This window comes from Quercus lobata, chromosome 9, assembly GCF_001633185.2.
Source record: "Quercus lobata isolate SW786 chromosome 9, ValleyOak3.0 Primary Assembly, whole genome shotgun sequence".
Classification (NCBI taxonomy): domain Eukaryota; kingdom Viridiplantae; phylum Streptophyta; class Magnoliopsida; order Fagales; family Fagaceae; genus Quercus; species Quercus lobata.
The window spans coordinates 47,061,874-47,085,813 of NC_044912.1; the positions used below are offsets into that span (position 1 = coordinate 47,061,874).

At 35.6% G+C, this 23,940-nt stretch overlaps 1 protein-coding gene across 1 annotated transcript; it reads left to right on the forward strand.

The window, feature by feature from the left end:
• The first annotated feature begins 16,934 nt into the window (after positions 1 to 16,934).
• On the forward strand, positions 16,935 to 18,064 carry LOC115961878. The gene is made up of 3 exons (XM_031080783.1): positions 16,935 to 17,286; positions 17,460 to 17,653; positions 17,936 to 18,064. Exons 1-3 carry the CDS (start codon positions 16,935 to 16,937, stop codon positions 18,062 to 18,064), a joined length of 675 nt encoding a protein of 224 aa, XP_030936643.1.
• Positions 18,065 to 23,940: the final 5,876 nt, after the last annotated feature.

Below are 23,940 nucleotides of genomic sequence, written 5' to 3' on the forward strand. Positions count from 1 at the left end.
ACGTTGTGCCACTTGTGAATTTGCATTGGACTTTAAATGTGCTACACTGCCACTGACTACAAGGTACAAACAACATGAGCATCCCTTTACTCTCAGTTATGTTGTTGAAGATGACTCTGGTGAATATTATTGTGATATTTGTGAAGAAGAACAAGACCCAAAGCATTAGTTTTATTATTGTGCAGATTGTAATTATCCTGCTCATCCTAAATGTATTCTTGGGAAATACCCAAATTATAAGTTTGGAGGTGCTTGTACTTTTGACTGTCACCCACACCCACTCACTATCATTGAGAAAACTAAAGACCACCCTGAATGTGACAAATGTGACTCTCCTTGCAAAGAGCTTTTCTACCAATGTGCCATGTGTAATTTCAGCATTCACAAAGATTGTATATAGAAAGGAAAAATGTAATTTTCATTTTGTACTACACTTAGTCCAAATGATTTTTGGTCTGAGAAATTTGTCAAATGAGAATGCAGTAGTTATTTTTAATGCTCTTTCATGGCATCATGATTCAGATAGGAGATAAATACATTGAACCAACTCATGATTGTTTGTGTCTGGCTGTACTCTCCCGTGTCCTCATTTCTTAGAAATAAGAAGTGTGTAGATTATAGGATTTTCCAGTTTTTTAATGTTTTAGGGTACAATATTTAGAATGGGAAGTTGGCACTTAGTGCGGAACATTGAGTTTAGGGATGATGAACAATAATGGAGCTAATAGGCAAACTTCAGGTATTTATTATCAATTGTGTAGCACTCCTTTTTCCTTTCTTTTCTGTTTCTATACAATTCAGATTCCATTCATTTTGCTTGATCCCATATTAATTCTCCATCTCTTCTTCTCCTATATTAGGTGGGTGGCCATTATTTTGAGAGAAAAATGAGCAATTAGATGCAAAACATGAATGCAAAGATTCAACAACATTTCAGGTTATTATATATTTACATGTTTATCAACATCTGTTATGTCATTAGTTTTAGTTATTGTTATTATCATTGTTACTATTATTTCTATGAAAGTGCGATTATCCATGATTAAAAAGTGCTCTTCTCTTATAATATATGGTGAGATTCTTTTCTTTTGTCTTTTCTCAACATAAATTTTCTACATTGTCACAATAAGAATATTGGCTTGGTATCTTAATTTGACGGCACACTACATACTTTATAAATGTTGATGTTAAGAACATGTTGACTAGGGAGTAATTATTGTTAATAAATTGGCTGGTTGAGTTATATTGTCTAATTGAATGTACTCCTGGGTAATCTTTAAAGCCTTGCTAGGTGTTGAAACTACTTCAACTCTTATTTGATAAGTTAAGGGTGTAGTTTAGAAAATGTTAGTCGAACCTTCCTTCTCTGAGCAATGCCATTGTTGCATAGCACTTCCAAAATTTCAGGCTATTGTTACTTGTAATTTTGAAGTTTTTGTTCTATAACATCCACTCTTTATGTCCTTTTTTATCTTACTTGTAGAATTTTTTGTTCAATAACAGAGGTTTGCAAGTGTTGTAACTGTAGTATAGCTGTTGGGTTACTTTTGGGGCAGGAAAAGAAAATGAAAGCTGTTTCTTTCACTCGGTCAGGGGTAATAGTGATTTAATTGACAGTTTTTTGGCAACCATGGTGTAGAGCAAAGCTATTCTTGATCCTTTCAATGGGCTGCTAAACAAGACAAGTATAGATATCGCTGATTCTGGCCGAGAGTATCTCACATTCTGGTTTTTTTTACAACTTTTAAGAGTAAGCTGACATGCAATTCATTGACACAAAATAACATTTTGAGGAAATGGTACTTAGACATGGCAGTTTAGGATGATGTAGCCGATGGGGCTTCTTTCTTGCATAACCATGGGATGGAAGGCAAGATCATGAGACCCAGGGTGGGGTGTGTGTGTATAAGTTACCAATAAACTAAAGAATTGTTGGATTATTGTGTTCTATATCATTGCTTGTGAATTGTAAGAATTGGGTTTGAGTCATATGTTGAAAAATTATTTTGGGACATGAGTAGAGAGAGGCCTACATTCAGTTCAGCTTTATATATAGATGGCAACTACTTGATCTGAAAACCTAACTTATGGTTAGCACTATGAATTCATTTGACTTCAATGGGTTACCACTATGGCTGCCAATGTTATAAGTCAGAACTGTATGAATTCATATCTTCAGCAGGAAAATTAAAACCCTAACCTTTCTGAGATTTCTTACCCTAGTTATGTGTTGGGTTATAGGTTAGCAGTATTAGAGTATTGGAATTTGTTTACTAAGGGAGAATCAATTTTCATATCACAACAGAAGGGAAAAGTGATTTGATGATTGCCTTTTCCCCATAATAGGTACCATGTCACATTGCTAAGAGTGAGAGCTGAGTTTCTAATACTTAATTAGATGATTTTTTTTTTCTCTTACCAGATTATTGGGTGGTTTTTAAGATTGACATTATAGCGTAAGTCTATTTTGTAGTCTTGCTTTTGTGTGAAATGAAAATTTGAAGCATATAAGGAAACTTGGAATATACCTGTGTTGGAAAGCTTTGGGAATATATGCAACATATAGGTAATGATTTTTGTGTTCTATCATGCTAATTTGATGTCCAAGGCCCACAATATTTTTTTTTTATTTGTTTGCATTTTATTTAAATTGAGGGGGATCCTGTTAAGTTCTTTCCCCCTGTCCTTGTGATATGTTTTTTATTGGTTTTCATTTTATTTGATTTGAGGGGAATCCCATTGAGTCCTTTCCCCCTCCCCCAATTTGGTTGAAAGACTAGTTTGCAAAGTAAATTATTCAACATGGTGTCAGGATCTAACAACAAATGAAGCTTATGTACAGCTGGAAAAAGAGATAATTCACTCACTTGGAATGTAGCTTAGATGCATGTTCATGGTATGTTTGTGGAGCAATAGTGGCATGAGGTGGTGATAATGTGGTCATAGTGGCTGTTACTATGAAGCACAACAGATGAATGAAAAAGGGGAGTTTTGAAGCCTTATATCAACAATGATATATATAAAATATGTGCAATTGAAAGTTTGGAACTTCTTTAATCCTATGATGGAAGGCAGGGTCATGGGTTCAAGATCCGGGGGGGTGCGTGTGTGTGTATAAGTTACCAATCAACTAAAGAATTGTAGGGTAATTATGTTCTATGTCATTGCTTGGTGATTGTAAGGATTGGGTCTGAGTCATGTGGAAAAAATGTTTTGGGACCCGAGTAGAGAGAGGCCTATATTCACTTCAGCTTTATATGTAGATGGCAACTGCTTGATTTGAAAACCTAACTTATAGTTAGCACTAGGAAATTCCTTTCACTTCAATGAGTTGTTAGTATGGCTGCCAATGTCAGAACTGTATGAATTCATTCCTTGAACAGGGAAATTTAAAGAAGAAATCCCATTCAAACGTTTCAGAGATTTTTTTACCCCAGTTATGTGTTAGATCATAGGGTAGCAGTATTAGAATATGTGCAATTGAAAGTTTAAAACTTCTTTAATCCTATACTAAAGAATAAAATTCTAAAAGTTTTTCTTTGTGGTTGTAATGCCAAAACAGTAATACAGATATGCTTTTGATGGTGGTTCAAATTGTTGTTCAGGTGTGTATTTAACTAGTTGCTGAGGATGTCGTAATACAGTCATAATTGTTGTTTGTTACTTTGTTATCATCTTTGGAAGGCTCAGTAAAAAGAGTATGTGAAGAAATTGAATAGGAGAGTAGTTTGATGCTTTAAAGCTTAATGTTGAGCTTAAGAGTTGCTGCTTTGTTCTATGCTGGTGGCAATTCTCATGAATCCACCAAGCACAAAGAGGCATCAATGCACTTGACAAGACCTGGGACATGTTGGAAGCAGAATAGGGATGGAGTATTTATCTTGTCCTATAAGACACCTCAATGATGATACAATGATCAACTGAGTGGTTGTTTTCTTCTCCCCAGATTTATAATGGGCCAAATTTTACCCATTTTCACACTAGGTTGTTCAAAACTTCAAATCTCTAACATTTATTTGCACTCTCTAACTATTTTTTCTAAGCATCTTTTCACACAAACATCCCACCCTGAGCAAGTTTAGAGCCATAGTCAGATGTTGACTCTCTCTCTCTCTCTCTCTTGTATATATCTGAATTCAGTTTGTTTAATTTATTGTTGGAGAAAACTCTTGAAGCCCGTTAGGGATGAAAGTTTGATTTTATTGTGACTTCTTGGTTGGTGAAAGATTTAGCAAATGAAGAATAAAAACCTTCAATTTGGAAGTTAGGTTGTCTTCTTATTTGACCTGCATGGGTATATTTGCACATTCCTTAATTTTGTGGGAATACTGTTCAAATAATTTGTAGCTTAACTATTAGGGGTAGCTCCAGTGGAATGATTTGGATAGAAAAGATGGACCATATGAAGCTTTGGTATAAAATAGGTAACATTTGGATTTGGCTTTGGTTTAAACCTAAGCTCTGGATTTGGTTAAAGACCTCTACACAAGTCTTTGGTACCCTATATAAAGACCTCAAGCTCTGGATTTTGCTTCTCTGAATGTTTCAGTCTCTTCTCCAAATCCTCTTACTTTTCATTTCCGTTTCAACTCCATTTTCCTTTTCTATATTTTTGGTGTGTGTATGTCATTCTTTGAAGTAAAATAACATGGAGTTAAGAAATCAAGGACAGCCTCTTGACTGGATCTTGATTGTTTTTACAATCCAGTTGATTCAATAGAAACTTGCGATATTCAACTCGCCAGTATCACTCACCTTAACTTGACCATCATTCTGGTTTTTCAGGACCTTCTTAAATTGTTACTTCTTTTTTCTTTTTAATTTTTTCCCAATCACTTGGGGCACTACTCTTACTATTAAGGATATGTAAAAAAAAATTTAGAAAATATATGGTTAGTATCGTTTGGAATTGATGACAGTTCTCCTTTTGGTGCAATTGTTTTATGCCTTCAGTTTGTGTGACCACATAAATATCATTTGGGTAATGTCTTTGTATCATTAGCAATTGCACTTTGTACCAGAACTGCCTATTTAACAATGTTCTGAGGCAATTTCCTTGTTTGTGATATTAATGAAATTCTGGTATATATATATTCTATACTTGAATTCCTAGCCTATCGACCACTGGGCTATTTTTCACTAACCGAATTGGGACCAGGGTTGGGTACATAATACTATCGCATTATATTCTCACTGGGCGTAGTGCCATCACAATTATTTAATGCTTTTGTCAAATTTCTGGTGCTTTTGAAGTATGGTAGCAAGATTATGATATTTTTTCAGGATAAAATATGCTGATCTATGGGATTAGTATAATGTTTTACGGAATACACTCCCTACTATTGGAAAAATTATACAACTCTCATGGTGGACTATGTCACTTATTCATTACTCCACTAAGACTTACATTTTTTAAAAGAGAAATGATATGTTCACAACATTTTTACAACATTTTCATAGTATATCATAAATGACAGGTTGTTATTATAGAGGCAAAAAGGTAATCTTAGTGTTAGGTTCAAATTTGAACCGGTAACAACTAACTATCTATGATTTGTTGTGAAAATATTATAAAAATGTTATGAACGTAGCACCTTCCCATTTAAAATTGCCAGTCAGTTTATGATAAAAAAAAAAAATTTAACAGACTTGTTAAACTGACTCAGCAGAAACTACTGGGCTTGTAAACCCCAAAAAACAGAAATAAAGAAAGAAACAATTGGGCTTTTAGTCCTTTTATTTTTTGATACCAACAAAGCAAATGGTTAGACATTTCCATTCACTTCCTACAGAAGTTTTCATTATATGGTAAATGCCCCAATTCTTAAAGTTTACACTTAGGGCCTATTTAGATATTGTTTATTATTGAAAACTAAAAATATTGTAATAAAATAATTTTTACATGTGTGAATAGTGTTATGGGATCTAGTTTTAATGAAAGTTTTACCGAAAAAAGAGGTTTGTAAGTCTCGTGAATAGTGCACTGGACTCACTAACAGAGACACAAACACTCAACACAAGGAACAATAGGCAATCCAAACTCCACCCTAGTCAAATTTTTTATAAAAATATATTTATTTATTTATTATTATTATTTTTTAATGCGCGGCATGACTGCCTTTTTGAAGAGCTTATTGGCCGATAGACTCAACTACTCTCATAGGGCAAGATTGACTATGTGGTCATGTATCTAATGAAACTCCAAATCAAAGGGCTATATGATACTGGTCTTGCGTCTTGGTCTTTGTCTTCTGGGCATTTCATTAACACATAATACCTCCTCGCAAGATGCATTAGCATTAGAAAGTAATAAAAATGGGATGTTAAAAAAAATAAAGAGTTTCTTCTCACTCTCTCGAAGGAGGGTTTTTCTTTTTGTTGCTCGTGTGTTTCTTATTTTGAAACAAAAATAAGGAAGTGAAAAAGGCAAGTTAAAGCTTCTTGGTTGGATATGGATTTTACCAAATCGGCTAGCAGCGGAGATTATTGAAGACTTTTGTGAGCAGAGTTTGACGTGTGCTGCCGTAATCTATAAAGGGTATGTGTCCATCTCCAATTGTTAAATCTCTTTGATCTATATTTGGATTTGGATTTAGGGTAACACCTAGTGTTCTATAAATTTCTCTTTTTCTAAAAAAATTGGGTGTTATTCTTGTTGGATATATTTCAACAATTTACTTTTATGATAAAGTAAAAGTAATAACATACGGATCTAAATACAAGCAATAACATAAATTGATGTGATAGACAAAAACAATAAATAAATATTGTATATATATAAGAAAAAATCTGCAAATAATTAAAAACTTACAGACCAAATGCGTGAAGGATGAATGATTTAGATCAAATCTTGTGTTTGACACAATCTCCTTAAAGCAGATTTCGTCTCTCACACAATTTGTAGTGCTTTGAGACTCATGGACATCTGCCTCACAGGATAAAATGAACTACAACACGGAGAAGAAGCACACAACATCCATGCTCTGTGAACTACTCTATTTCTATTTCTCTCTCTTTGACTCAAATGAATGCACAAAAAAAAAAAAAAAAAAAAATCCTTTCTGAGAGAGTTTCTTAAAAAAAAAAAAAAAAGTTTTCATGAATGAGGAACTATGAATTTATATATGTTAGTAAATAGACACACTGTTTGAATAATAATTGCTGTGCACTGACTGACTTACTCAAAAATAAAATAATAAAAAAATTTTATTTGGACAAGAGGGCCCAGTCCACATATGCCAAAGCCCAATCCAATGTCTGGCCCATGAGTATATAAACTCATATATTATCTCTTTCCTTTCCTATGTAGGACTTAGGATTTTCATCACTTTTAATAACATCTTCAAGTGAACAAATTAAACATCAATTTCTTATTCACTCAATACTGTTTTTCCAACAATCCCCCACATGAATGAAAATTGATAAAACACAATGCAAATGATGATGCAGACACAGAGAAAGTAGAAAAAAAGTTATTGTATCAGGAGAAGTTGCTTTTGGCTTTGAACTTTCCTTTGTGAAAGACTATCGGATATACTGGCTAACCAGTGAATTTGATGTCTTGAATTGGTCAGCCGTTTGTGTATACCAAGACAATAGAATTCACATAGTTCATTTTCAAACATATTTCGTTCATATAGTTGTGTTCATTTCGGCCTTAAACGTATTCTGGTAAATTCATGATGTGCTTTAGAGAATTTAGCCTTAAAACTCTCATGGAAGCGGCCCACTTCACACTAATATAGGTGACTCTTATTAAGAGTATCCTACTATACCCCACTTGGATGTACAAGATATAAGAATCATTAAAAGTAAAGCTTACCCTAAACATCACTTAGAGGCATCACTATTTCATCATAGGAATGGGTGCGAGATGTAATCTCCATAGTAATAAAAACTAGTGTCCACAATTTCGTTGTCCCTTTGAAAACCTAGATCTTGGGATCTCCAGTCGACTAGGTGGGGTTGCCATCATGGAAGCTTTAGGTCATAGGCTTTAACCCCATTCCCCTTGATGAGCAGTTTACTTGCTCTCCACTCAAACAATTGATTATAGATCCGTTTTATAATTTGGAATCACTTCCATTTGAGAGAAATTGCCTCATGGTATTATGTCTTCAACAAATATGTTGAGATCTACCATAATTTTGTGCCCTACCAATATATACAAATAGGAGGCACAAGTATCCAACAATGCATGTTTGTTTAGGTTTATAAAGACATCCTAAAAACACATATGCTCTTCACACAAGGTGTTCTCATTAGACTGTCATCACATCTCTCATGTGATTGAGACAAGACAAATCTATCAAATGTATTAGAAAATTTTATTTCTAATATCACATCTACAACAGCTACATCTTTCGAGTTGAACTTAATGGTCAACATCATCTCGGTAGCTTTTATTATTGTTACATACATAAGCATATCTCACAACGACATAGTCTTTTGTGATATATTTCACATAACACACTAGTCACATTAAATCTAAACTCATTTGACGTCATCTCATTGTCAAAATTTTCATGTCATTACATTGAAACTTGCTTCAATCTATACAAAGATTTAATAAGCTTACACACTTTGTTTCCTTGTATGGGAATCATTAACCCCTTTGGTTTATTGTGTATCAAGAAAACTCATATCTTCCTTTTGTTTGTAGCCTTCTACAAGTCTTTCCTTGTAATTGTCACTAATTCCATCAACTCTTAAACTCTTAGGTGGTAGATCCACCAATTACTATGCATAGATTTCTAAGATGGATTTAATGCACTATTGACAATCTCTTTTCCAAGAAGGCACCTCAGGATATCGCTTCTTTAAAACTTTAAGTTCATCTTCTAACATTTAAATTAGAAAATTTGGACCAAACGAATATGACGTTTGTCCTTTTACTATGCTTAGGCTCAACCTCTCTTCCATCAACTCTTGATCATGAAAGATACTAAACATAGACTCAAACTTTCTTTTAAGAAAGTTTAACACTTGAAATATATTCTAATTAATTTTCATGCATATAAGAATAATAGATTCAAAAATTAGAAAAAGCACTATGCACTACTGTTATGACCATAACCAATGAAAACACAATTAATGGTTCTTTATCCTTTAAGAATAGGAATCACCACCTTGATCAAACACCCCCACATTTAAAAATTCTATAGAAAGGCAATCATTCTTTCCATAATTCACAAGATGTCTTAGTGGTTTTCTTTTAAGGCATTTCAATGAAAAAATAAAGTGGAAATAATAGCTTCCTCCCACAAGTTCTATGGTAATTAAGAACTTATTGCATTCATTGAATTATTCCTTAACTTCATTCTTGTAACGAATGGACATCTCTAATGTCTCATCCTTACTTACTTAATAAGCACTCATAATAGACTGTTGTGCATACCACATTTTAGACAACTCAAGCATGTCAACTAAGGCATGTAACATATATTTCATCCAAAGAAATATTATAAAACATATATTGGGATTAAACACATTAATATCCAATCAAGTTCACACATGCCCAAAATATATATACATGCATGTTTAAATAAGGCTATAAATACTCAAAACAAATTAAAAGGCTATACACAACAATCATGTATTATTCATATCGATACATAAATAATATCTTTGGCCTAAAGGTGATCATTACACTCTCTAACTAAAAGTGAAGTCTCATAATTACAGCCTCATTAGTGTGCAATTCATCTCTCTTTTCCAAGTTTGATGCTATCAAATATTGGACTTATATCCTCACTTTTGAAATTATCACAAATAGCTCTTATAATGTTATTTTAATTATCAATTAGAGAATCACTTGATGAATTAGAAAAGGCTAACCAAAAACTAAAAAATGGCAGTCACGCCCAAAATTAAGTCTATTAAAATAGATTCAAAATATTTGACTCCAACCAAATTTTCTTTGTTCATCAAACCCATACGCCATTGCACATATAAGATGACAGTCACACCATTGTCTCTATATTTATCTATTACTCATAGATTAAATACCATAGAACTACTACCATTACAATCTTGCACTGAAGTCAGAGGTCAAAACCTCATGAACAATTCATATATCACAAGTCATACCTATTATTGGCATGATTGTAGGGCCCCACGTGATGAAAACAAGCAAAGTAAAAACCTTGTGCTGGTGCAAACACAATGATAATGGAAATAACACAATGAGAAATTGAATAGTACTTCTGAATATTATTAATTCAATAAGAAAAATTACACAACACTATTTGGACTGAGGCGTGACACTCGCTCTCTTTAAGGAGATTCAAGCCCTTGGTTGGCTAAACTTTGTAACCGGTGCAGACCTTCTTTGACTTATCTCTCCCAGGATACAACAGCCCAACAAGTGTCGTTTGACTATAATAACCTCTGCACAAAGTGTTTAAGCCCAAAACTCCACCAGAAAGAACACCCTTCCTTGCCAAGAATCTCTCTATTTTTTTGTGTGCATATTGTAGTAACTTGGATTGGGTCTGAATGAGTCTATTTATAGGCTTAATGGGCCTTACGAAATTACTACCCAAATTAATCTGATTAATTAGGTCTATTATTTTGATGTAGTGGCTGTTACAAGATTAATTGTTGGATATTAATCTGATGGGCTGGAGTTACACAATTAATGGTGAGATAAGGAGTTTTTGAAGAATGAAAACGCTCAAACGGATAGTCCATTAAGTGGGTTAATGGCTCTTTATTTTCTATAATAAAAATGGAGTATTAATTCGGTCCATTTACTCACCAACGAATATGGTAATTATTCTGAATGGGCTGTCAAGTAGAAGGATCCAAGAGGCTGATTCATTTCTATTTTTGATACCTCCATCTTTCACCTCCCCCTTGCACACATATCTAGCTCAATATTTGAGACAATTCATGTTAGCCCATTAATCACCACAATTAAAAAGAATAAAATAGTTTCTCTCATTTTCAATGTGGGATTAAACATTTTTCATTAACCCCTCATCTTCCATATTCACTCCCATATCTTTACATTTACGCTGTAACATTTATTCATTTTTATTAATTAATATTAAAAAACTCCAACAATCCCCCACACATTTTAATATTAAATTTTAGTTAAAGAGAGATTACCAGGCAAAGATGGGTCACTATGCATCATGAAGGTGTGCTTTGCATTGAACTTTTACTTAGTAAAATAGCGATCTCAACTCCAAAGTCGTAATGGTCTCCGACTTGAACTAGGATTGTTTTAGGGAAATTAAGCATCACTGCTTACACATAACAACCCAAATGTTGACATGAGATTTTATAGCTAGCACTTTATGGCCATGTGCTGATCCCAGTTTCATGAGTGTATTTGAGATTAAGTCCAAGTCTCATAGGGAGCGGCCCCACCCCCACACTCACATAGGTGAAATTTTGTCAAGGGTGCTCCTGTAATTCTAACACCCCACTCATACGAGCTACAAATTTCATTAAAAATTTTTTACTCAACCTCTCCACATTACAGGATAAATGCACTTACATGAACAATTAAAAAATTATTTACAAATAAATAATTAAAAAAATAAATAGTGCATTTCTTACGACCATCATATGATTCGTTTTTCCCATTGAACCCAATTCTCAGGATCTCTGGTCCTTGGGTTGGGTATCCTCACACATGGCTCATGATTCTATGGACTTTAGTCCCATCCCCCTCGATGTATTCCAGACTCTATCTTTTGCCAAAGCCTTGGTAAATGAATCTGACAAAGTATTCAAATCGGCATCACTAAAAGCTTCAATCACAGTAGAGTACTTTTTATAAAATAAGCCATAGTTTTTGGTATCAATTAAATATCTCATGACTCGCTCAATAGCTAGCCAATGATCTTTACTAGGCTTGCTAGTAAATCTGCTTAGCACTCTTATTGCATATGCAATATCAGGTCTAGTATAATCAGTAGCATAACGCAAACTACCAATAATGCTAGCATAATCCTTTTGATTAAAAAACTCATCATCATTATTCACATAAAATAAATGAACACTAGAATCAAAAGGAGTAGCTACACTTTTGTGATCATAAAAATTATATTTTCTCAACATAATGTGATTGATCAAGAAATATTCCATCACATGTTTTTGTAGTTTTCATGCCCAAAATAAAATTAGCCTCACCAAGATCTTTCAGATCAAAATGGCTTTTAAGCATATTTTTGTGTCTCATTTATAACATGCATAGTTGAGCCAAAAATCAATATATCATCCACATAAAGGCTAATAATAATATGTAAATTATTCCATGATTTAGAATAAATACATTTATCACATTTATTTGATTTATAACCATTCACAATCATACAGGAATTAAACTTTTCATGCCACTGCTTTGGTGCTTATTTTAAGCCATATAGGGATTTAGTTAGCTTACATACCTTACTTTCTTGTCCAGGCTTTAAAAAACTTTCGGGTTGATCCATATAAATCTCTTCCTCTAAGTCCCCATTTAGAAAAACAGTTTTTACATCCATTTGATGAATTTTCAAATCAAAAATTGCAGCAACAGCAATTAACAATCTAATAGATGTAATTCTTGTTACCAGAGAAAATGTATCAAAGAAATCAAGATCAGCTTTTTATTTAAAGCCTTTTGCAACAATTCTAGCTTTAAACTTATCTATTGATCCATTCGGTTTCAACTTTTTTCTAAGGACCCATTTACAACCTATGTTCTTACAACCCGATGGAAGATACTAATTTCCAAGTTCTATTAGAAATTAGAGATTCCATCTTATCATTTACAACCTCTTTCCAAAATATAGCATCAGGTGATGTTAAAGTCTCTTTTAAATTTTGAGGATTTTCCTCAATGTTGAAAACATAATAATTAGGACCAAAATCCTTTTCAACTCTAGCTCTTTTACTCCTTTTAGGTTCCATTTCAAAATTTTCTTGATTTTGTAAATGAGAAGTAGAAGAACTAGGTTGTGACAAAGTATTTTCTTCACCCCCACTATTTTTTAATTTAAAAGGAAAATTTTCTTCATGAAAAATTGCATCACTAGATTCAAAAATTATTTTGTTTTCAAGATCAAAAAATCTATAGGCTGCACTATTAATTGCATAACCAAGAAAAGCATAGGTAGTAGCTTTAATTACCAATTTATGCATTTTAGGGTCAGTAAGCCTTACATAAGCAAGACAACCCCATACTCTCAAATATCCAAAATTTGGCTTATGTCATTTCCACATCTCAAAAGGTGTGGTGTGTGATTTTTTTTGTGGCACCCTATTCAAAACATGACATGTAGTTAAAATAGCTTCACCCCAAAAATGTAAAGGTGCACCAGATTCAATTTATATGGCATTTGTAAACTCAATTAAAGTTCTATTTTTTCTTTTAGTCACACCATTAGAAGCAGGTGAATATGGTGCAGTAGATTCATGGATAATTCCCAAAGACTGAACAAATGAGTTGAATGCACTTGATTCATACTCATGGCCTCTATCACTTCTTATTTTTTTTTATTTTTCTACCGAATTGATTTTCAACTTCTTTTAAAAAATCTTGAATTTTTTCAAAAGCATCACTTTTATTTTTCAACAAATAAATAGTTGTATATTTTGAGAAATCATCAATAAAAGTGATAATATATCTATTTCCTCCACGAGTTAAAATTCCCTCAAATTCACATAAATCAGAGTGAATTAACTCAAGCAATTCAGTATTTCTTACAACACTTTTATGAGGCTTTTTTTGTAATTTTAGTTTGACTACAAGTTTCACATTTTTCAAAATATTTTGACAGTCTTGGAATTAATCCTAAACTACTCATGATTCCCACATATCTACTATTTATATGACACAAATGAGTATGCCAAAAATTAATAGAAGAAAGCATATAAACTGAACTGATAGATGCTTTATTATTCTCAATATTCAATTTAAACATTCCATCACAAGCATAACCCTTGCCCACAAATAATCCCTTGTTAATTGATTACATAATTATTAGATTCTATAGTTTGCTTACAGTCAGCCTTGTTAAGCAAAAAACTTGACATCAAATTCTTCCTCATTGACGGAGTGTAAAATACATCTTTCAATGTTAGCACACATCTAGAAGTGAATTTCAATTCAACCTCACCACTCCCAAGAACCTTGGTTTTGCTAGAGTAACCAAACATAACAGTTTTTTCTTATTCAAAAGGAGTGTACAACTTAAACCAATTTTTTTCATAGCAGATGTGCCTACTAGCACTAGAATCTGCCCACCACCCTTCAACATATTGCACCATATTGATGTCTGTAATCATAGCCACTAAAGGCTCTTCAATTACGTTAGCCTGCGAGACAGATTCATGTTTCTGAAATTTGCAAAATCGAGCAATATGCCCACTTTTGCCACAGACAAAACAAGATCTATTTAATTGATCTTGTGAAGGGGGTCCTTGGTTCTTATTGTAATTTTTATTCGGGTTTTCCCTTCCTTGAGGTCTATTATTATTTTTAAAGGCTCTTTTTTTAGGCTTCAATTGACCATTTCTAGGAAAATGATTTTTGGACATATTATTATTGGCTGAAATAAGATTTACCTTTTTAGTGTAATTACCATTGTTCTCTTGTGTCATGAGTGCATCTTGTCCTCTAACCTCCTCCTCCACACAGATGCATGTGATCAAAGTCTCCAAGGATGTCTCATTTTGTTTGTACCACAAAGTCTTTTGAAACTCCATCCAAGATTGTGGTAGTTTATCAATTATGCCAGCTACCACCAAATTGTCTCCAATCTTTATGCCTTCGGATCTCAATTCTGCCACGATCATTTGAAAGTCTTGTGCTTGATCCACCACCGATTTTTCATCCACCATTTGGTAACGGAAAAATCTACTATCAACATACTTCTTTGCACCAGCCTCCTCGGTATCATACTTGCTTTGTAAAATTTTCCAAATTTTCTTAGCAAAATTATAAGTTGTATCATAATAATCATAGAAATGATCAGCAAGACAATTCAAAAGATAAGAGCGACAATTATATTCATCTTTTGTATACTTATCTATTTTTTCTTGATGGAGACTATATTCTTCCTCACTCATCGGTAGGAACTTTTAATGTATTCTTGTTAGTGAGGATGTAGGAGACTTTGAGAAGACTCAAGTAGAAGAGGACCTTTCCTTTCCACCTCTTGAAGTGGGCTCCCTTAAAGCGAAAGGGCTTGTTGAGATCTCCAACAGACTCATTTGGTTTCTCTTGTGTAGGCTCCATGATTGAATCTCCTTAAAATTGTTGGTGCAAACACAATGATAATGGAAATAACACAATGAGAAACTGAATAGTACTTCTGAATATTATTAATTCAATGAGAAAAATTACACAACACTATTTGGACTAAGGTGCACCCTTCATCTCCCCCTTGCGCACGTATCTAGCCCAATATCTGAAATAATTTATGTTAGTCCATTAATCACCACAATTAAAAAGAATAAAATAGTCTCTCTTCTTTTTGATATGAGATTAAACATTTTTCACTAATTCATCATCTTTCATATTCACTCTCATATCTTTACATTTATATTGAAACATTTATTCATTTTAATTAAACAATATTAAAATGCTCCAAAATTTTGCAAAATTAAATTACCATTCTAACAAGATTATCAAAATCTGTAACTGTACTCGGCTATTGATGGATGGTATAGGTTCACAGAAGAATGCTACAAATAATTATTTAATTAGATTGCATCGAAAAGGAACCTCTAACACCATTAACCAGGGAACCAATTACATGCCAACCATACAAAAGGCAAAAATTTAAATACCATGGCAAGATTAGCAATAGTACACGTTTACCATTCAAGAATCAAGATTATCAATCATACCTGTTGTCCAATCAAATCAAATGCAACTTGCAATCATTAAGGATTGAACACAACTTTTGGTAAACGTATCGTATCAAACGAATCTCACATAGTCACGATACGATTTCGCAGAACTCCCCAGAACTCAAAGAATTAGGGGTGTTTAGTAGGTAAGTTCAAACACATTTTTGAGCATTTTAAACAATTTTACACATATTTTTACACACTTTTCAACCACACTTATATCAAAAACATCCAAACAACATTATTCAAACTACTCTACCAAACATCCCCTTAAAATTGCACAGTAAAAAAATGCTGATACACACAGTAATCACAAAAATAAATTAAAGAAATAAAAATTTTGTTTTAAGATTCTTGGAAATATTTCAACAATTTACTTTTATGATAAAGTAAAAGGAATAACATACGGATCTAAATAAAAACAATAACACAAATTAATGTGATAGATAAAAGTAATAAATAAATACTGTATCTGCAAATAATTAAAAACTCACAGACCAAATACGTGAAAGATGAATGATTCAGATCAAGTCTTGTGTTTGACACAATTTCCTTAAAGCAGATTTCGCCCCTCACACAATCTGTGATACTTTGAGACTTATGGACGTCTGTCTCCCAGGATGAAATAATCTACAACATGGAGAAGAAGCACACAAGGTCCGTGCTTTGCGAATTACTCTATGTTTCTTTCTCTCTCTTTAACTCAAATGAATGCCCAAAAAAAAAAAAAATTTCTCTCTGGGAGAGTTTCTCCAAAAAAAAAAAAAAAAAATTATGAATGAGGGACTATGAATTTATATACGTTAGTGAACAGACACACTATTCGAATAATAACTGCTATGTACAGATTGACTGACTCAAAAATAAAATAATAAAAAATTATTATTTGGACAAGAGGGCCCAGTCTACATATGCTAAAGCTCAATCCAATGTTTGGCCCATGAGCATATAAACTCATATATTATCTCTTTCCTTTCCTATATGGGACTCAGGATTTTCATCACTTTTAATAACATCTTCAAGTGAACAAATTAAGCATCATTTTCTTATTCACTCAATACCGTTTTTCCAACAATTCTTATATGTTTAGTGAACCAAAATTGGGTCCTAGTTATAGTTGTATAAAATGTGAAAGATACTACCATCATAAATCATATACCGAACTACCTTGTGAGTTGCAACATTCTTTGCACCCAAAACATCCTCTTATTCTCTTTAATGAAATGAATTTTTTCAAGGACAAAAAATATAGCAAATGCAAAGTTTGCAGACAATATCGTGGGCAATACACTTATGGTTGTTCTCATTGCAACTTTAACATTCACAACAAATGTGCTTCTTTACCGCTCACCATAGAATTTGAAGTCCATGAGCACCCATTAACTCGCATTTGGAGGTCGATGAAGTTCACTTGCGACCTTTGTGGCAAAAAAGGTAATGTGCCCTATCTTTGTGTCCCATGCAATTTTTGTATTCATAAAAGTTGCACTTCTTACCCACGTAGTGTGAAAGCTATACGTCACGACCACCTCCTCCACCTCACTTATTCTTCTCTTGAAGTCCATCAATCTATTTTCTAATTTTGTCACTTTGTGTTCAAAAAGTAGACACAGACTATGGATTTTACTACTGCTTGAGTTTCGATTTTGTTACCCATCTTAATTGTGCTCTGGACGAGGAAAATAGGGAGGACATAAATTTGATGAAACTTAAAGATGGAGAGTTCAATGAGTCAGAAAATGAAGATTTAGAGCTCGATGAATCTAATGACTCAGCAACTTACATAGTCAAAAAAATCATTGTAGGTGAGGACAGAATTGAAATTGCCAAAAAAATCAAACACTTTAGTCATGAGCATGACTTAAAGCTTATTGATGAGGTTGAGAATAACAAACAATGCGATGGGTTTTTACGAGCCATTTTCCCTCCATTTTATAGTTGCGTCAAGTACAGGTTCTTTCTTCATAAATCTTGTATTGAATTACCTAGAAAAAAGCGACACCCTCTTCATTGGCACTCACTTACTCTCTTCCCAAAAGCATGTTGTAGGTCTATGTTGTTTTGGTGTGATGCTTGTGGCTAGCTTTGCAATGGCTTCACCTACAAGTGTAATAAATGCGATTTTGATCTCGATGTTCAATGTAGTTTGATCTTGGATATTCTTACCCACAAAGGTCACGAGCATTGTCTTTGCCTCCAACACAAGATATAGTCAGAACTGCAGTAGTTGTAACTTTGAAAGGTCCCAAGGATTCCATTGTATCACTTGTGAATTTGCACTAGACTTTAAATGCGTTACACTACCACTTACTACAAGGTACAAACAGCATGAGCATCCTTTCATTCTTAGTTATGCCGCTAAAGATGACTCTGGTGAATATTATTGTGATATATGTGAAGAAGAAAGAGACCCAAAACAATGATTCTACTACTGTGCATATTGCAGTTATTCTACTCATCTGAAATTTATTCTTGGGAAATATCCAAATTTTAAATTTGGATTTTCTTACACATTTGACTGTCACCCACACCCCCTTACTATCCTTCAAAAAACTAAAGACTGCCATGCATGTCACAGATGTGATGGTCCCTATGATGAAGAGTTTTTCTACCAATGTGTATCATGTAATTTCAACAAGCACACGTATTGTTTTTTTTTTTTTTTTTTTAGAAACCAGACCAAAAAGTTTGGAAATTTATTCAGAAACTGAAAAGTTCAGAGAGCATTCCTTACAACTAAAACGTCCCTTAAAACAAGAGGGATAAGATTAGGTGGAGAAACCTCCAACCAGACTTAAAGACCGGTCACTGTGCTTGCTTTTTTGCAAGTGCATCAGCAATTGAATTACAAGCTCAGGGAACATAATGAAAATCTACCAGTTGAAAACCCGAAGCTAGTGCACAAATGTCCTCAATGACATTTCCGTAGTTGGTCTGATCACCCTTGGCCGTGGTAATTGCATTGATGATCACAGTTGAGTCACCTTCAAACACCACCCGAGTCAAGCCAATTTCTACAGCAAACTTTACTGCTCGACGGCATGCCAGAGCTTCCACGGCTGCAACTAATTGGGCCATTTATATTGGCATTGAGAGAGCACCAATGACCTCACCTGCACAATTGTGAATGATAACTCCAATGCCTGTTGAATTGGTAGACCTAAATGTGGCTGCATCAAAGTTCACCTTATAGACATTATTATCAGGGGGTCTCCACTGCTGCAAAACTATTGCATCAGGGAGTTTTGGGGGCTCGTCATGAAATGCAAGGAATTCTTGGAGGAGGGTACCGGCCAAACTACAAATCTTGGTGAGTGGATGAACTGGGTGGCCAAAGTGCTTAGCGTTGCGCCTATTCCACAGCAGCCATGCCGTGATTGAGAAAAGTTCTAATATGAAGTCGTCCTCCTGAGAATGCATAAACTTGGATAAAAGGTCGCTGAAAGACATAGGCTGCCCCAGCTACGTCTTGGTGGAACCACTCCATTGAATGCCACACGCACGCAATTTCTTTGCAAAACCAAAGAGCATGTAGTGTGTCCTCTGTTCGATCCTGGTAGCCCGCACAAATTTCTGTTGTGATAATATGGCGGTGGTGGAGCTTCGCCATGATGGGTAGAGCATTATTACATGCCTTCCAAACGAAATGTTTGATTTTGTTTGGGGTTCGGAGCTGCCACATTCTCTTCCAAAAATGTCTCTGAGCTTCTGGGTTTGAAGGACCTGCAGTATAAGCCAAATCACATGATATCATCAATTTATAGGCACTACTAGTGGTAAATTTTCCCGACTGAGTACAAGCCCAAATGATTCGGTCAGGGGGGAGCCTAGATCACACACTTTAGTGTCAGGTGGCATCTGAGGGATTAGGGAGATAACATACTTGCTCGGTTGTGAAGGCAACCACTTGTCCTTTTTTATGTGAACTGATTCACCATTGCCTATGCGCCATACCATCCATTTTCGAATCATGTCTCTTGCGCTAAGGATGCTCTTCCATGCATAGGACCCAACCCTTGAGTCTTCTACCTCTAAGATCGAGCTCTCAGGGAAAAATCTTGCTTTGAAAACTTGATAGCACAAGGAATCCGGGTTATTGATCATCCTCCATACTTGCTTGGCTAAAAGGGCTTCATTGAACTTCTCGATTTCTTTGAAGCCCATTCCCCCAACTTCTTTGGCTTCGCAAAGTCTCTCCCATTTCACCCAATGCACCTTTCTACTATCGTCACTATAACCCCACCAAAACTTCCGGATTAATACTTCCAATTCTTTTATAAGACCCCTAGGGAGCTTGAAACAATTCATCGTGTATGTCAGAATTGCTTGAATGACTGATTTGATCAGGCCTTCCCTCTCGGCTTGAGATAAAAGCTTTTCCTTCCATTCTTGGAGTTTTTTTCACACCCTTTCCTTCAAGTAAGCAAAGCTTTTCCTTTTTGCACGGCCTACAAGTGCAGGTAGCCCTAAGTATTTTTCATATTGTCTAATAGTTGGGACACCCAGAAATTGTTGAATTCGAACCTGAGTATCATGGAGGGTATTAGAGCTGAAAAAAAATGTTTGTCTTATCCCTGTTGATTTTCTGCCCTGAACCCCTCTCATAAATGGCTAGGATATCAAGGATTTCTTGACATTCTTCCTCCTTAGCACGGCAAAATAGCACACTATCGGTTGTAAAAAATAGGTGAGATACCCTTGGGCCATTTCTACAAATTGACACCCCTTAGATAAGCCCCTCCACTTCAGCTTTGTGAATCAAGCTTTGGAGTCCCATAGCACACATGAGGAAAAGGTATGGAGATAGTGGATCACCTTGTCTCAGCCCCCGACTCAGTTTGATGTTTCCTACAGGTTGGTCATTAAGGAGAACAGAATAGGAGACGGAATTTAAACAAGACATGATGAGACTCACCATCCTCTCCCCAAGACCCAGATGTCACATTATTTTTTCCAAGAAAAGCCACTCCACTCGGTCATACGCTTTGCTCATATCCAACTTGAATGCCATATATCCCAACTTCCCTTAGGTTTTCCTCTTTAGGTAATGCAAGGTTTCAAATGCTACCAGGATGTTATCCGTAATTAGACGCCCCGACAAAAAAACACTTTGAGATTCAGGAATAGCTTGGGCTAGGAATTTCTTTAGCCGATTCACCACAACTTTTGAAATGAGTTTATAAATAACATTACACTGGCTTATTGGCCGGAAATCAGCCACCTTTTTTGGGTGTTTGGTTTTCGGGATCAAAGTAATAAAGGTGGTATTAAGGGATTCATGCACAACACCAATGTTCAGTGCTTTAAGAACAATTGTAGTTACATCATTACCCACAATATGCCAAAAAGATTTATAAAATATAGGAGACATACCATCGAGGCCCGGGGCAGTAAGTGGAGACATTTGTTTGAGTGCAAGCCGAACTTCTTCTGCCTGGAAGTCACGGCCTAAATGCCTTGCTGCCTCATTGGTCATAGCTGGTTGGATGCCATCCAAGATCTCTTCAAAGCCCGACGGATTAGAGGAGGTAAAAAGGGAGTTAAAGTATTGTTCAAGCACACCTCCCATATGTGGTTCATCATCCACCCACACACCGGTATCATTTTCCAGTCCCTGGATAAGGTTGTGGCGGTTTCGTTGGGTAGCTTGACAGTGAAAAAATATGGTGTTGCTGTCACCTTCCTTGAGCCAGTCATTACGAGATCTCTGCTTCCACATAGCCTCCTCTTTGTTTTTAAGGCTTTGGATATCCCCCCTCAAATTATAAATCAATTCCAGGTTGGTTATGTAGTTGCCATTCTCCTCTGCCTCCTTAAGTTCCTGCATTTTCTTCATTAAAGAAATTCAGACATGACCGAAAGTCTTTCTATTCCACTCCTTCAAGTTATCTTGACAATTAAGAATTTTTTCATCAAACCTCCAAACTGAATCCGTACCTGTAGGCACCCCCTAAGCTTTTTGCACCACCTCTTCACAAGATCTTTCTTTCAACCACATGGACTCGAAGCGAAATGGCTGTCCCTTTCTATAGAAACGTTTTAGCTCGAAGTCAGTATTAAGTAGCAACGACTTGTGGTTAGAATGGAAAGCATTAAGATGGAGGATACGAGTGGATGGGAATCAGAGAATCCACTCAATGGTTGCCACACCTCTATCCAAACGAACCTAGACATTTTGGTCACCCAGACGACGATTACACCAAGTAAAGGGAAACCCACTGAACCTAAGCTCCTTAAATCGACAATCATCCAATGCATCCCTAAACCCCTGCATTTTTCTTTCCAGTCGGTCCAACCAACCTTGCTTCTCTTCCGCAAACAATATTTCATTAAAATCTCCTAGACATACCCAAGGCAAAGAAAAACGGTGACGTAAAACACGTAGCAGTGACCATGAGCTTTCCTGGTTGGCAGTTTCAGGTTCTACGTAGAATCCCGTGAAACGCCAAGCGTCATCAACTCCATGGTTAATAATGGCATCAATATGATTAACTGAAAAAGACTGAATATCCACATTAAAATCACGTTTCCAAAACAAAGCTAAACCACCTCCCGTGTTCACATGTGGAACAACAAAAAGATTAGGATACTATATCTTTCTACCAACTTTCTCCAAAACATATTTTTCAACTTTGGTTTCCATTAAAAAAACCATTTTGGGATCTTTGTTCGTCACCAAGGTAACAAGTTCATCTTCTGTTTGTGGGTTCCCAAGCCCATGACAGTTCCAACTTAGGCAACTCATTGCTCTCGGTGGTGCTGGACCCCAACAACCACCTCAAAACTTCTTACCAAGACTCTGCTCTTCAAGATTATTGTTTTTGTTCTGAGAACCAAAATCCATACAAAACTTCTTACTAGGATTCTGCTCTTCCAAATCGATGTTCATGTGGCATTTGCCATTATCCTTTTTTGCCTTTTGCCTCGCCTTACGGGCCAATTTTTTCCATTTCCTTGGCAAGCAAGGGGGTTCCTTAATTTGGTTTGTGATGACCCCAAGAGGAACCCTTGTGACTGAATGCTCGAGTTTGGAGTTCTGGGATGCTGCCCTTGTGTGTGGCATTTGATCCATATGTTGGTCCGAGGTGGGCAAATTTACTACCACCTTCCCCAATCGGTCAGTTTGCTGCTCCTTACCAACTCTTCCCATGCCTTGGCTATCATCACACGGAACCTGCTTACCTTTATCTGCCTGTGCTGTGTCTAATGGTGAGGCATAATTGGTTGCTTCAGGGTCACCCAACTTTCCTTCACCCCCCCCCCCCCCTTTGTTTGTCCTGGCCCTTTGTCAGACTTGGTTTTTGTGGCAAGACCTTTAGAAGAGTACTAGGAAAAACACTAGTTTTTTTGCTGTTTCTACCAAGGAGATTGATTACGCAATACCCCTGCAATAACAGTCACCGTTTTCCTAGCGATTCTTCCCGAGTCAACCCTCATCCACTCCCCATATTGCTGCTATTCACGTTTTAGATGACCTTTACCCCGTAATCGCACCTCACATTCTCTTTCACCATGGGTAACTCTCCCACACCAATAGCAAAAATTGGGGAGACGTTCGTACTAAATACCTACCAATCCTACTTTTTTACCGTTTGCCCACAATTTACGGAATCACGATAAAGGCTTTGATAAGTCAATGGAGATTCGGACTCTAAGGAACTCACCTCCAGCGCTGTCATCCTCTCGGTCAGCAACCTGAATCACCGTGCCAATAGAGCTACCAATCGAGTCGCCTGTTGCCTGATTCATACTGTTTTCAGGTACATTATGAAACTGAACCCAGAAGGGAGACCTGGAAAAATCAAGCAGTGGGACTTCTTCAATTGATGTGGCTCTTTGGAACACCACCAGACTTTTATCAAACATCCATGGCTCAAACTCCAGAACCCTTTCGAGATCAAGATTGTCTGTAAACTCAAACAGCAAAATGTTATTACCAATATCTCTGATTTTTAGTTCCCCAATCAATTTCCACAAGGGTTTAAAAATGCGTCCAACCGATTCAATGTTCAGCACCCTTTTGGTGAAGAAACGCCCAGCCAAACGGTGGGTCTGAACCTCATCATGTCGATCAACTTCAGTGCCCTG